The 14,176-nt window shown below is 41.8% G+C and overlaps 1 protein-coding gene across 1 annotated transcript; it reads left to right on the top strand.

Moving 5' to 3' along the window:
- Positions 1 to 1,562: 1,562 nt before the first annotated feature.
- On the top strand, positions 1,563 to 13,772 carry rassf9 (Ras association domain family member 9). Its single transcript, XM_035157808.2, has 2 exons — positions 1,563 to 1,738; positions 11,467 to 13,772. The coding sequence occupies exons 1-2, from the start codon at positions 1,692 to 1,694 to the stop codon at positions 12,728 to 12,730; spliced, it is 1,311 nt and encodes a 436-aa protein (XP_035013699.1). The 5' UTR covers positions 1,563 to 1,691; the 3' UTR covers positions 12,731 to 13,772.
- The last annotated feature ends 404 nt before the right edge of the window (positions 13,773 to 14,176 follow it).

Here is a 14,176-nt window from a genome sequence, read left to right as displayed (position 1 = left end):
AATTTTTGAATCTAAAATTGCAAAACACATTCATAATCTTGAATTTAGACATTCAGATACATGATGCAATTTGAATGAATGACCCTTATTTTAAATACTCTTATCAGTCTCAGAAGCTCTAGGTGTGTAGCTACAGTGGTGGTTTTAAAACATTTTGGAGCTGTGCTCACTATTGCAGCCCCGAGGGTGGCAAACTCTCAGTGGGCCTGAATGACATGTTAACATAGCTCATAGACCAGCTCACCAGATCCAGTGTTCCATGTGTTTCTGGTTTACAGCCCCATGGTGGGCAATTGGCAGACGTGTTTTCAGTGTTTATGTGCTCTGAAACACATCACAGCACGTGGACACAAATTTGTGTCCACCTGTCATGTTTACACCACTGGAGCTGGAGCCGTCTTACTATATAAATGTGGAGTGGGCCAATTGATTTCACAGGCATGCACTAACATGTACATGCACATGCATATAACATGATCGCGTGGCCAGACCAGCTACGAATACCAAGAACAGAGACGCTCACACAACAAACACAGAGAAACTGTGACTTCATTTGCTCCTCAGGACACCGTGACACCAATATTTCCAGATGTTGGCACCCATATTAATGTTTAACATCTTGTGTATATATAACCTTAATAAAAAGTAAATTCCCAGTTAGAACAACTTCAAAACATATGTGCTCTGCAAACAGAATTTGAAGCACGGGAAACAGTCTGGCGATAAAGCAGGTTACATTCCTCTGTATGTCAGAATGTTATCTTTGTCATCTGAATCTAAATGGGATCACAAAAGCCAAGACTTTAAATTGTCTTCAATATGACTGCAGCTGACAGACTGTAAACACATTTTAGCATCAATTGACTTACTTTTGTCTTTTCATCGCACAATTAGATTTATTTGTTGAGGAACACATAATGAAACCAATATGCAGAATGGTACAATGTCGTAAGTAAGTAATAACTAATATATGTTGTAATACATAATGCAATTTTACTGTTATTCATTATGCTGATCTGAATCAGCGGGCAGAGCCAGGATTTTTGTTTCACTTTCTTCAACATTGTGACATGGGGCGTTTTTCTACATTTTCCTTGATTTCTCAAAGAATAACTCATGGATCTTGATGAAAACAGTCAGACATCTTTAGGGGACTGATATTTATGATATATAGTTTGATATTTTGGTGCGGATCCTAATAAAATTTTAGATCTAGTGAATTTAAATGTGGTTTGATAACAGGACTATTAGGTCTTGTCAGCAGTATCCGCTCTACTGCCATTGTAGTTTGTGAATGATGAATGATTTTGGGTCACTTTTTAATTTTCAAATCTCTCCAAAAAAAATCCCTAATGGCATTTCTGCACTCTTTTATTCAGATGACCTGGCCTAGTCTTTCTTAGTTCAAGTCTCAGTGTTGTCTCTTTCACTGAATTGCTAAAAGTATTTACCCCTGTGCCTGAAGTTTCACAAGTTGTACTTGGAGTAGGAAGGGGGCAGAGTTTCACTAAAAACACTCTCAGTAGCTGTAGTGTGGTGAAGCACCTCCCTCCCGGGTTGGGATGGGGCGGCGGACAGAGTTGCAGTCGGGACACCCTCAACTTTCCTGAAACACAAAAAGTCCGACGCCCTGTCATGCAGGGACTGTAACTTTCTCCGGACTGTGGCCTGTTTCCTCGCGCTCCTGAGTCATGGCTCCGTTTGGGAAAAACTTCCTGAAAGCTCGTCTGAAAAACAGGTAACTTAATGAAAGTTATCATTCTTGACGGGAAACCTGTTCTGCCTGTGTGTGTATGTGCGTGTGAAGCGTGCATGCGCGCGCCTCTGTGAGTGTGCGCGCTCCTCTCTTTCCCCGTTTGGAACTGTTGAGGAGGGAGAATTACGCACAACGCAGTGCGCACTGGATTTATGGTTTAGCTGCGCAACGGTCAAAGTAAACTAAACGGTGTGAATGCAGTTTTGCGTCATCATCTACGATGATACCATGAATACATTTACCGTAGAGTGATATGAGACAAAGAGGTGCACCATTAAATGACACAGAATAAGCTTTCAAGCTGTATAAAGTGTTGGGAACAGGCTGGTCACGCATCCATTTTGACAGATATTCCTCGGTGATGGCAGTATGGATATGTATGTTGCATGTGTGTGTCTAGAGGAGCAAGTAACCTTTAGCACTAAACACACTTTGTAATCCGTATAACTCTATTTTTAACACACACGATGCGACTTTAACTAAAGTGAACTGTGAGACTATGTTTTACTTATTTCTTTCCACATTATGAAAGGTTTGAGCAAAATACACTGAATATCAACCTGTGGAGCTTTGACCTCCTCCTGCTCTGTAATTATTACAGAGAGATTTTCTATTTAATACTCGTTTCATCTGGGACTCTGGGAGTCAGAGAAAATTCTCACTACAGGTTGAGAGAGATCCTGTCATCAGCACCTGTATCATTTTCTCCAGCAATTTCCTTAAGTGAAGCTGGGCCTTTTGATGTGCCTCTGGCTACAGCTGGCATCGGCCTCTGCTTGAAAAAAGGTGGGATAATTCGATTTACCGAGGCACAAGCCGTCCTCAAGCCATCCTCTCGAAGAAATTCTGTTGGTGCTATTGACTGCAGATTTTGTTGTTGTGCAGAGTTGGTAAACAGAGTTTTTTTCTTTTGGAGTTATCTAGGTCATGATCCAATCCCTTACAGTGTGCAGGCAGGATTCCGGTTGCCAAGACCGGGATCAGGGAGGTTTTTATTGTGGCTAAAGAAGTATTTTCATTAGATTTACCTTTTAACACTCTCATTTACCATCAAACTCTGTGGGAAAGCGTTTTGGATGAAGTTCAGACGTAAAAGAGGTTTTGTTTTACAGCTCCTGCTGGTGACACCTTTCTCCAGTGGCCCCAGCAGCACAACAAATATATTTTGACATGAGATATGTTATCTTTGGTTACTTCAAACAGTCTGACTGAAGCTGTCTCCGTGAGCATGTCTTATGCTTTTTTTTATGTTGTGTAGTAATTACTGCTGCGGCACCTATAATTACCTCAAGTGTTTAGATCTGTAGATATGTCAAACGCTTGATTCCAGAGTTGGGCTTTTACTCATGCTGAGGCAATGAGGTGGATATTTGCTGAAGAATGACAAGACGAAGCCCATGTGAAGCTGCGGTCTGTTCAAACAACCTGTTGCAAACTGACACAATAAAACTAAAATGCCGACGATGATTGCAGCTGACATTTGCTGGAATATCATCAGACAGTCGTCGGGTGTCATCGCAGAGTCGTGTCCATCAAACCGGCCTCATCTAGTAAACAGCATACAACAGGCCTGAGAGGGTTCGAAATTACAGTAAACGGTTTGCAGTCAGCGACATATGTGACCAGAGCGATTAAGTGACCACTTCCACCGTATCTTGCTCTGGGTCACAGTTACAACATGACAGCACATGTGGGGGTGGATCGGGATCGAGGTGGCAGCTGATGGTGGATCACAATGGTGGATCCTGATAGTGGCACTGGATCGTGACGATGGATTGTGGATTATGGTGGCATCTGATCGTGGTGGTGGATCCTGTATCCTGTTGATCATGGATTATGATTTTCTGCTTGATATACAATATGTCTACTCAGATACTCATATCGTAGCTGACAATAACTCCTCAATTAATTTATCTTCCATTATGCTACAAACTTCTAATCCATGATGTAAATACTCTTATTTAGATGAAGGTTAAGTGCAGAGGATGTCACACCTTGTTAAGCCCAATGAAACAAAGTGTGATTTGTGAATATGGGCTATACAAATATATTTTGATTGATTTGATTGACCTATTAGAATATTATTATGGAAATGTTAGGATAACACAAATTATCAGGCCACGTCAAACAATTTGAAAGAAATCTATCATTTGTGTTTACAGAGAGTAAGTAAGTCACTTATTTTCACTGGGCAAAGGCCTGTTTGGTTTGGGGGGTGGGTAGGTAAGAGGAGTGGGTGGTTTCACAGAGGAAAGGAAGAGAGGGGAAGGGGTGTGTTGTGTCTCTGCTCACAGATGCCTATCGGGGGAGTCATCGCTCCAGAGATCAACACATCCAGAGAGAAAAGTGATGTTATTTCCTCACCCATCCCTCATCCTCTCTCTGAGATAAGAGCGGAGAGGAAGTGTCTCCTGTCCAGCACTCGGAAGTTTCTCCCCTACCTCTTTCCTCCCACATACAAACCAGACATATAGAAAACACTTTAAATACATGTCTGATGTTCGATGTTTTAACTTTACCTGAACGGTTTGATGGCTTTCTAGGGTTTCCTACTCTGAATGGGCAGATAAAATCTTTTCTAAACACGAGGGGCTAAATTAAAAGTTGCGTGGTGGTCTGTCTCTAAACAGAGCTGCTTTGATTCATTTAGGAAATGCTAATGCAAAGTTTTCATCTTAGGCAGCCTGATGATACAGACCTTTACTGTGTGGAAAACTGCATGTGTCTGTAACGTGATGTATCATGAGTGATGTTAGTGGTGTGTACATCAGGCATTTTAATCATAATAATAACTTTATTTGTATAGCACTTATCTTAACGAAGTTACAAAGTGCTTCACACAAATTAAGAGCCAAATCATAACATAATAAGGTCAAGACCTTAAGTTTATAGAGAAACCCAACAGTTCCCACAATGATCAAGCACTTTGTCGACTTTTGGAGACTGTGGTCTTAAAAAGTCTAAATTAAATCATCTGAATTTTAGGCCTTAAAAGGTCTTAAATATGTTGCAATATCACACGTGCTCTTAAAAATGTTAAATCTTAATTTTGTTAACCTTCATTTACTTCTATTGTGCTTACAAACTAGCTTTTTGTAAGAGAAATCTTTTGGCAGCATACATAGTTTGTAATGTCTCCTTACTTGTAGTTTTTTCTTAATGATACAGATATTATAATGCTTTAATAAAGCTACAAACAAGACCTACATGGAACTGATAATTGAGTCTTTCTTTACTCGAGCACTTCACTTTATCTTCAGTCATGGGGGAGTGTACAGTAGTAATTCTGAGTCTATGATATTGCTTCATATCTGTCGTACTTGACATAGGTCTTACATTTCTTTCATTGTGGTCTTAAAAAAGGTCTTAAAAATTCTTAATTGTATCTTGTTGAAACCTGAGACCATGGAGAAAGATTTTGCAAAGTTTTTCTGTGGATCCACCTCCTTTCTCAGCAACTGCTGAATGGACTGTTGTGGATTTGGAAGCTAACCATGGTGCCTAGAGGACGAATCCTAATGACCTTTGTGATCCTCGGACTTTTCCTTTAGTGGCTGACATTTGTGAAATTGAAATGTGGATTGATTTTGATGCAATTTCTTAGAAATGAATGCCCCCTCGGGATGAACTGAACCTTACCTTTCCATGTGGAGCCATCCAAACTAATGAATCCACCCATCAGCACATAAGGTACCGTGTTAAGTTAAGTGTCACTGGGGTGACAGCAGAGATTTGTGCAGAATTATCTGGATTGCTGGATAACAGTGTAGGTGAAGAAGAAAAACATTTGGCTGAACCAACCCTTGAGAAGTCTAATCAGGAATGATTCATAGTATAATAAACAGGTTGTACTTCACTTATCTGCTGATTTCAAACCAGCCAATGTACTGGTTCTCAGTTTCAGCAATCCTATGATTTCATTACGACCACAAAACTAAACAGGATACAATCGTACCTGTTGACAGCAGAGGCTACAGGATATATTTAATGGTGTGCTATCACAGCTGTGTTCCTCTTGGAAATATCTGCAGCACCTTATCACATCACTATTGATCTGGGAACACACGGCGGAGAGCTATAATTTGTTATGACTCGCTCCAGCCGCCAGCGTGCGGCCCTCTGTGGTAACTTGTAGCTTGCAAATTTATGACACAAGAGGGAATTGTCAATGTCTACGAGGTTGTCATTATGAGTATTACAATGGAAGAGAGCCGTGCCACCACTGTGCAGCTGCAACGGGATCGTCCTACGCAGAAACTTGTTTTAAAATTCCTGTGACTTACATGTGGTTTACTTCCTCGTGTCTGACGTCTCACTGGGTATTTAGAGATTTAAGTTCAAGCTGAGGTCAAGAGCATCTGCTCAGGTCTCTTGACTTTCACTTCTTTGCGTTGCTGTGTTTTAATTTGCTTTTTTCCTTCCTGTTAAGCACTTTGTAACTGTTAAGAAAAGTGCATGAGTAAAGTTCATTGTTGTTATTTTTCATTACTAGGGCTCACTCAGGTAGGGCTCCACCACAGAGATCACATGTTTTTCGTTCACAGAACATCAACACTAGCGCCAGCCTTTATCACCTAAAACTCTTGTTAGCACTTAACAACGTGTGTGGCAGCGCTTTTTCATCCTCGGATATTCTTTTTGTTTTTTCAGTTTTGTTGTGTCGTGTTAGAAATGTAATCAACACGCCCACTCTCTCACGTGCAGAGGATCTCTTGTTGTGTTCTCAGATTGGCTCATTCGGATATTATCCAGTTTTCCACTCACTCGGACGTTTGCTTTCTCACATGCAGCCCCAAGCTCAGTGTATGTCTGAAAACAACTTATGTGTTATCCACTGCACAGCATCCATCCTCACTGGGACTAGATTTGAAAGTTTACTGTTTATCACCTTAATTCCATTCCATCCACTCTAATGACCAGGTTTGACTTCATCACAACATCAGAGTCCACAGCAGACAGCTGTGAACACTGAGGGCACCCTCAGTCGTTGATTCTGCCAACGCAGCTTCAGCCTGAGCCATGAATTCCAAATGGCACCCAAAGCGACAGCCCTCATGAGTGTATTAGCTACGATGTAATCAGCCCGATGGAGCGTGCAGCGCAGGCTAGTGGTTTTGGCACTTGCAAAGACTGATACCACCATTATCATCCAAATGTTCGTCCTCAGAAAATAACAACAATTTCTCCCTTTCCAGCTTTGTGAGTTTCCTGTAATGCAGATTTATTTAATCCGAAAGACATTTTCCCACATTTTTATTTGTTTAAGTGGTATTTATATTGTTATTATGAATTAATGTTCCACAAGGGAAGTGTTGAGGCTGAGAGTAAAGTATATTTCGGGGTATACAAGGCCCAAATATAGTTTGTATAGAAATACTTTTACATTTACAAGAGTAAGAAATCTGAAATATCAGCGACGTCACAGGTACATGTGTTTCTCTACTTCATGTCATAAAAACGGAGGAAGAGTAGCCACTGGCTAACAGCTACATGTAAAATCCACACTGACATTGATATAGTTAGCATACTGTAAGTAGCTGCCTGTGAAGTCAAATTACCCAATTTAGTCTATACAGTAGCTACAGTGCCTGTTGCCATGTCTTACTTGTTTTTTATGCTTTTTGAGTTTATTTTGTATCATTTATTCGTAGCTGTTCAGGTTTCCTCTTCCCTAACCCCTAACCCATTGAAGATTAATTGAAATACTGTCATTTCTACCTCCGGCCCGACCTCTGGGACATGTTTTTTTTAACACGGCCTCCCATTAAAGGTTAGATTCCAAACTCTTGACATATGGCGAACACACTCGCAGCCATGCACTTGTCAACACTTTGTTCACATTAGTGAGTGGAGCTGAAAACATGCCATAGTGAAAGGTTTGGAATCCATTTTCCCTTCCTCCCTCTGTCCATTGAACTGTGTTGGCAGGATGTTTGAACATTGGTGAGGTCTTTTTTTGCCCTGAACAAATGCAGGTGTTTCCCGGCCGTGCTGTACCCTCTTCCTGTACAGCTGAGGGCTTGGGTCACCCTCTCTGAAATACCCAATTGTCTGGAGAGCGTGTTTATTCACCTGCATGTGCAGATATGATGATGGACACATGTTTCTCACGTGCTTCGTGTTAGTGTTTGTTGGAAATGTTCAGTCCACAGGCAATTTAAAGTATTTAGCACAGTTGGGATTGAATGATCCTGTTTGCACTCTTTTTGGCCTCTTCTGTTCTGTCAGTCCTTCCATCTGTGCTTTGCCGTGCATCATAACACTGCTACCTTAACTGTTGTGCTTGTAACAGCTTAAAAACTAAAAACTGTTCTGATCCCTCAAAGTTCTTTAGTGGAGGGAGAAGTTTGTTTCAAGCAGCCTTTAAAGGGATCAGTAATGTGTTGTAACGAATAACTACAGCTGTTAAATAAATGTAGTAGTACCAGATGTATGAGTACTTTAAATCGACTTGAAGTATAAAGTAGCGTAAAATGATGATAATGATGTACAGTACCTCAAAACTGTACTTTAACAACAACACAACAAACTGTAAATGTCCAGAATGCATTTCACCTATCCCACGAATATATCAGCGAATCACAATGTATTTCATCAGTCACATGTCTTGAAAATGATGACAGACGAGATGAGACGAACACGCCTCAATGATTAACATGCAGACGTCCCACCTGGTAACAAGATATACACACATATTTTGCATCTGGTCTTAATGGGACGTACTTTGTGAACAGTTCCTTTTCCCGTTCCTCCATTGTACCACATAAACCTTTCAGATTGTTTAAATTTGACTTATTTATAGAAATAAAGTTATTGATTAAAATAGAAATGAATTAAAATATTGATTATTGCACTGAAAATATTGATTATTACACTGAAAGCTGTACAAACATGAGTTTTAGAGCAGTTGCATCAGACTGAGTTATATTGCACAGGCCTTTTCTGCGTCCACCCTCTCTTTCCCTACACGTGCATCAGTAGTGTTTGTGGGATTTCCTGAGCAGGTTAGAAACTCTTGAGGTCAAAGTCGTCATGGCTGTCGTCTATGAATGCCAGAGATGGCTGGATTTGTTTGGCCTGTGCATAGCTCCAGTGTTTGCTCTGCCCCGCTGGTCGCCAAGGGTCTCCATAACCATTAACCAGCCTCCTCCATTGTTGCATACGTATCACATTCCTGAGACCTTATTCACCAGCAGTTTACACAATGCATGGGTTATGTGTGTTTCTCCTGCCATGTGGGAACCAAAACACGGCGGTATCAGTGTGTAAAATCAGCAAACACCGAGATAATTCATTTAAGTTCACCACTTTGAATAATGCTTAATATGCCACTTGCTTGTGTCAGCCTGCAGGTAGTATCTGAATCATCCTCGTGATGATGTGTGCTGAATGCGGGCTGCAGCCAGCCAAGGTTATCTTCACAGATAAAAACACAGCAGCTACAAGATGCAAGGTTCAGATCTGAAGCCACTGCTGTGCACCAAGGCTAAAAACAACATCCAACTTTTGTTTCGTTTGGGTAAATATACTGTAGAGTCTGCTTGTGTGATCCAAGCCCTGAATGCAGCTCTTCATTGTATACTGAAATAAAAGGATGCTCATGAGTTATTTTGATGTATTACTGTTAACATTATAAGGACATATTGCCTGTTTGGTTGCAAAAGCACACACAGACATTCCTTCCACTCATAAAATCAGTCTGCAGGTCAGTGTTGGAGGATCTTCCTCTGGTTTCCTTGAGAGTGAAGTGTCTTTAATTGCATGAGTATTGTATATAATGTATGTCACTTTCTTTGCGACAGTAAATCAGCATTAACCTGATCAACTGCATGAATTGCAGAATATGCCTAATTTGTTATCTTTCATAGAATAATATGATACATCATTATTTATCTTGAAATCAAATTGAAATGTCTGGCAATGCTATCTACTTATTTGATTACTTGTGCTTGTTGTGGATGTCTGTGTTGCCAGTGCCTATCATTTGACGACTGGATATTAGGTCCTGGATATTACCGGTGGTCCATTAAGCATGTCAAAAATGAATATCTTGTTGTACGGTCCAGACGAAAAGGTAATGAGGGCCTTGGGGTTAAATAGCTTAAAACCGAACCATTAAGTGATCATCTCTGATGAGTAAGATGATGACTAACAGTCTAATAGAATCTAGCCAGAGAGCACAAAACAAGTTTTCTGCTCGTTGAACTAATGAACAACCACCAAAGTGGGATCTGTTTAAGAAAGAAATATGACTTGGTAGCCTGTGGAGTGTTTGAACACAACTGTTCTTAAACAAGGTCACTACCCCTGGTTTACTGGGAGATCTCACTACCCCTGGTTTACTGGGAGATCTCACTACCCCTGGTTTACTGGGAGATCTCACTACCCCTGGTTTACTGGGAGATCTCACTACCCCTGGTTTACTGGGAGATCTCACTACCCCTGGTTTACTGGGAGATCTCACTACCCTGGTTTACTGGGAGATCTCACTACCCCTGGTTTACTGGGAGATCTCACTACCCCTGGTTTACTGGGAGATCTCACTACCCCTGGTTTACTGGGAGATCTCACTACCCCTGGTTTACTGTGAGATCTCACTACCCCTGGTTTACTGGGAGATCTCACTACCCCTGGTTTACTGGGAGATCTCACTACCCCTGGTTTACTGGGAGATCTCAGCGCCCCTGGTTTACTGTGGGATCTCATCACCCCTGGTTTACTGTGGGATCTCATCACCCCTGGTTTACTGTGGGATCTCATCGCCCCTGGTTTACTGTGGGATCTCATCACCCCTGGTTTACTGTGGGATCTCATCACCCCTGGTTTACAGTGAGATCTCACTACCCCTGGTTTACTAGGAGATCTCACTACCCCTGGTTTACAGTGAGATCTCATCACCCCTGGTTTACAGTGGATCTCATCACCCCTGGTTTACTGTGGGATCTCAGCGCCCCTGGTTTACTGTGGGATCTCATCACCCCTGGTTTACTGTGGGATCTCATCACCCTGGTTTACTGTGGGATCTCATCACCCCTGGTTTACTGTGGGATCTCATCACCCCTGGTTTACTGTGGGATCTCATCACCCCTGGTTTACTGTGGGATCTCATCACCCCTGGTTTGAGAGTGACTTGTGACCTCTGTTGTACATTAACCCTTGTTTCCTGTCACCTCTCTGCTGTACTGCTCACAGTAATGCTTCAGTGAAAACTCAGACCCTGTCCACACTAATGCAGAGTTTTTTCTCAGATTTTCAAAAAGTCTTGTTCCTATGTACCGATGTGTACATTTTAAACTGAGCATTTGGGAAACGATGACGGCACATGAATTATCATTAGTTATTCTCTGACGAGGACCCTTAATCTCTGTGATAGTTTTATGTGTTACACATCCCATTATTAGCAGCCCTGACACTAGGACCGTGCCAAATGACCAAGTTACAGGTTTACATGTTAAAACAATAGCAAAATGACCAAAAAGTCAAACTTCTGTAATAGCTTCCAAATCAATGAAAGTGTTCCCAGTGCTAGATAAACCAAAGGAAACAGGCATATCACTTACAAATGTCAAAACAAGTTTTCATTTTTCTATCATTGCTGATGTCTCTCGCTGTCCCCCCTAAACAACCACTTGAGGGAAAACAGAGGGGAGACCTAATGTGTCATTTTCAAGCCACAATTGTAAGCTTCTTTTTTTTGGTCTCTTCTCCAGGACAAAAGATGCCGAGCCTGTGATAGGAAAGGAGATTCAGGTTACTGTCTGCAACGAGGAAAAGGTCGTCTGTGGAGTAACAAAGCACACAACTTGTGCAGATATGATTCAGGCGTTACTGGAGGATCACAAGTCAGTCCCCGAGAGCAAGTGTCTCCTGCATGGGGAACCCAAAGATTTCTGTCTGGTTGAGCGCTGGAAGGGTTTTGAGAGAGCGTTGCCTCCTCTCACTAGAATCCTGAGGCTGTGGTATGCCTGGGGTGACCAGAGACCCTCCATCCAGTTTATTCTTGTCAAATCCAGTGATTTTGTTCCTCAACCTACTAAGAATGCTCTAAAGTCCAAGGGGGCCAAGCCAAAGCGGTGGGAGCACGGCCGTGTGCAGCACCCCCAGTCTCTTCCAGTGGAGAAGCAAAAGCGTCTGGTGAAGAAAGCTTTCAGGAAGCTGGAGAAGCTTCACAATGAGAGCAGGAGCTCCCCGGGCGCAGAGGAGATTGAGCACATGGTGCAGCTTATTCTCAACCAGGACCACACCATCCGGGAGCAGATCCAACACATGAGGGAGCTGGACGTGGAGCTCGAGCAGTTTGAGCTTCTTGCACAAAGAGAAGCTGAGTGCGAGAGCGCATTGGCTCAGGCTTGTGCTCAGAGTTTGGAGGTGCACAGTGAGGAGCAGCTGCAGGAGTACCTGTACACCAGCGATGGAATTGAACATCTTGAGCTGCAGGTTCAGAGACACCAGGAGCTCATCCTCCAGCTGTCCCGGGATATAGACACTGAGCTGAGGGGGACCACCTTCCCACTGGACCAAGATGACGAGGATGAACAGGAAGGAGCAGCAGCTTCTTCCCGCATTCCCTCCGAGACAGACAAATCATTCTACACTGCCGAACTCAAGAGGATGCAGGATGAACTGAAGCACAGCCTCTTTGCCGGTGTGGCCCTTCACAACCAAGCTGCAGAAATGGAAAAGCAGCTGAAGTACTCTGACACTGTGCTGGTCTCTAAGGACCAGGAGTGCTGGCAGCTGGCTGCCCAGTTGAGCTCGCTGCAGATCGGGGACAGCACTGAGGATAAGCCCAGTCTTTCCCCACTGAAAAGTGAGACTCAGTGCAGCGTCTCACAGACAGTGAAACTCAAACACAGCCTGTCCCCTCTAGACATTACAGACACAGACTCAGACACCGGGATTAGCTCTACACACAGTCAGGACTCGCTGTCACCATGTCTGGACTTCCCTCCCCCACTGGATACAGACGTTTGAAGAACCCAGCTGACCCTGCAGTTTAATGCTCAGTGTGCACCAGCCCCAGTATGTGTCTCTCAGGTGTTACAGTTACAGCTGAGCATGTGTTTGTCCGTCAGATATCTCTCTGCTCATCCCTCATCAAACAAGAAGGCTATTTAACTAGATCTGAAACAATTTGATTATACATTTATTGTCTACAACTTTTGTCATAATCAATTCAATATTTCAGTAATTTTTCAAGTAAAAAATGTTTGGCATGTTTGTCAACAATCACGCAATTTGAGTATTTCACTTTGTGTTTGTTTGTCCACATTCTCTAGTGTTCCAGGGATCGGGTTACTCTTTTTAATGCAGAATTTGAGTCGTTAAATGACATGCTGTGTTTTTGAATGGCAAAATGATGCTTAAGACTGCAACTCGGATGTAATGATAAAACATGGAAGGCACAAACTGGAGCCATGTATGCATCAACTACTATCAGTGTCACTATCACTGTTTATTGCTCTGTAATTGTCGTTTTTTTAATCATACATTTTGCCTCCAGCGAAGAAAATGACAGACATTTTTTAATGTATGCCAGGCGTAGTAACTTAAAATAATTTGTATTATTATTAGAATGTATTTTTATTGCCCCTCATAAAGTTCTCAAGCTTTTTATGAAGCTGCACTTCTTTGTACACACTAATGATTATCTATTAACAATGTTTTATATTAAAACAAACAGCTCACTGGTTTGGATGTAGAACTTATTATGTATCATTGACTACACTGTAAATACACTGCTGTATCTGTAAGGACCAAATTTGATAAAAGAACTGAGAAGATATTTATTCATCATGTAATTGTATTTCACACATGATTGTTTCCCCTCTCAGGCAATGATCTCTATCTAATCTCAATCTGATCAAACATTCAGCTCCCAAATATTACTAATTTAATAATATTTGCAAAATAAACAGTTTAAACATCTGTGTAAACATGCTTAAAAACACAAACTATGATAAAGTAGATTGTACATTTCAACTTTCATAATAAACACTAATGCTGTAAATGTCAACAAGAGTTATTCTTGAATTTGTTGAATTTGGTTCATTGCAACAGAGTTAAGGTCTTTTCACACAAAGTCTGTGTTTTTTGTCAGAATATTCGTCATGTTTGAAAATATATACAACCTCAGGTTGTGTCAGTCGCATGAACACACTGACTCTAGTGTGTCTTTACAGTTTTCGAAAACAGGTTTGATTTGCTGTGTTTTTCACATCAGTCAAAGGTGTTCCAGAGAGTTGAAGCTCAAACTCAATTCTTCAAATGCAAATATTTTAGTTTCATAGCTCTCTCAAACCTCTGAATCACCCCAGAGAAATGACACCGCTACCTGAGAGCCCCTCTCCGATCGCCGCACCATATAATCAGACAAGATGGTCGCCACACAGGCACAAACAGCGAGTGCTCTCCTCCAGT

This window comes from Hippoglossus stenolepis, chromosome 5, assembly GCF_022539355.2.
Source record: "Hippoglossus stenolepis isolate QCI-W04-F060 chromosome 5, HSTE1.2, whole genome shotgun sequence".
In the NCBI taxonomy this organism is placed as follows: domain Eukaryota; kingdom Metazoa; phylum Chordata; class Actinopteri; order Pleuronectiformes; family Pleuronectidae; genus Hippoglossus; species Hippoglossus stenolepis.
The sequence above is the reverse complement of the archived record's forward strand: the minus strand, read 5'-3'. Positions and strand labels throughout refer to the sequence as shown.

Excerpts from the sequence above, each read along its gene's own strand:
- rassf9 (XM_035157808.2), top strand. The coding sequence starts at position 1,692 with ATGGCTCCGTTTGGGAAAAACTTCCTGAAAGCTCGTCTGAAAAACAG. Across the intron at positions 1,739-11,466 it reads AAAGCTCGTCTGAAAAACAG|GACAAAAGATGCCGAGCCTG; the intron begins GTAACTTAATGA and ends TCTCTTCTCCAG.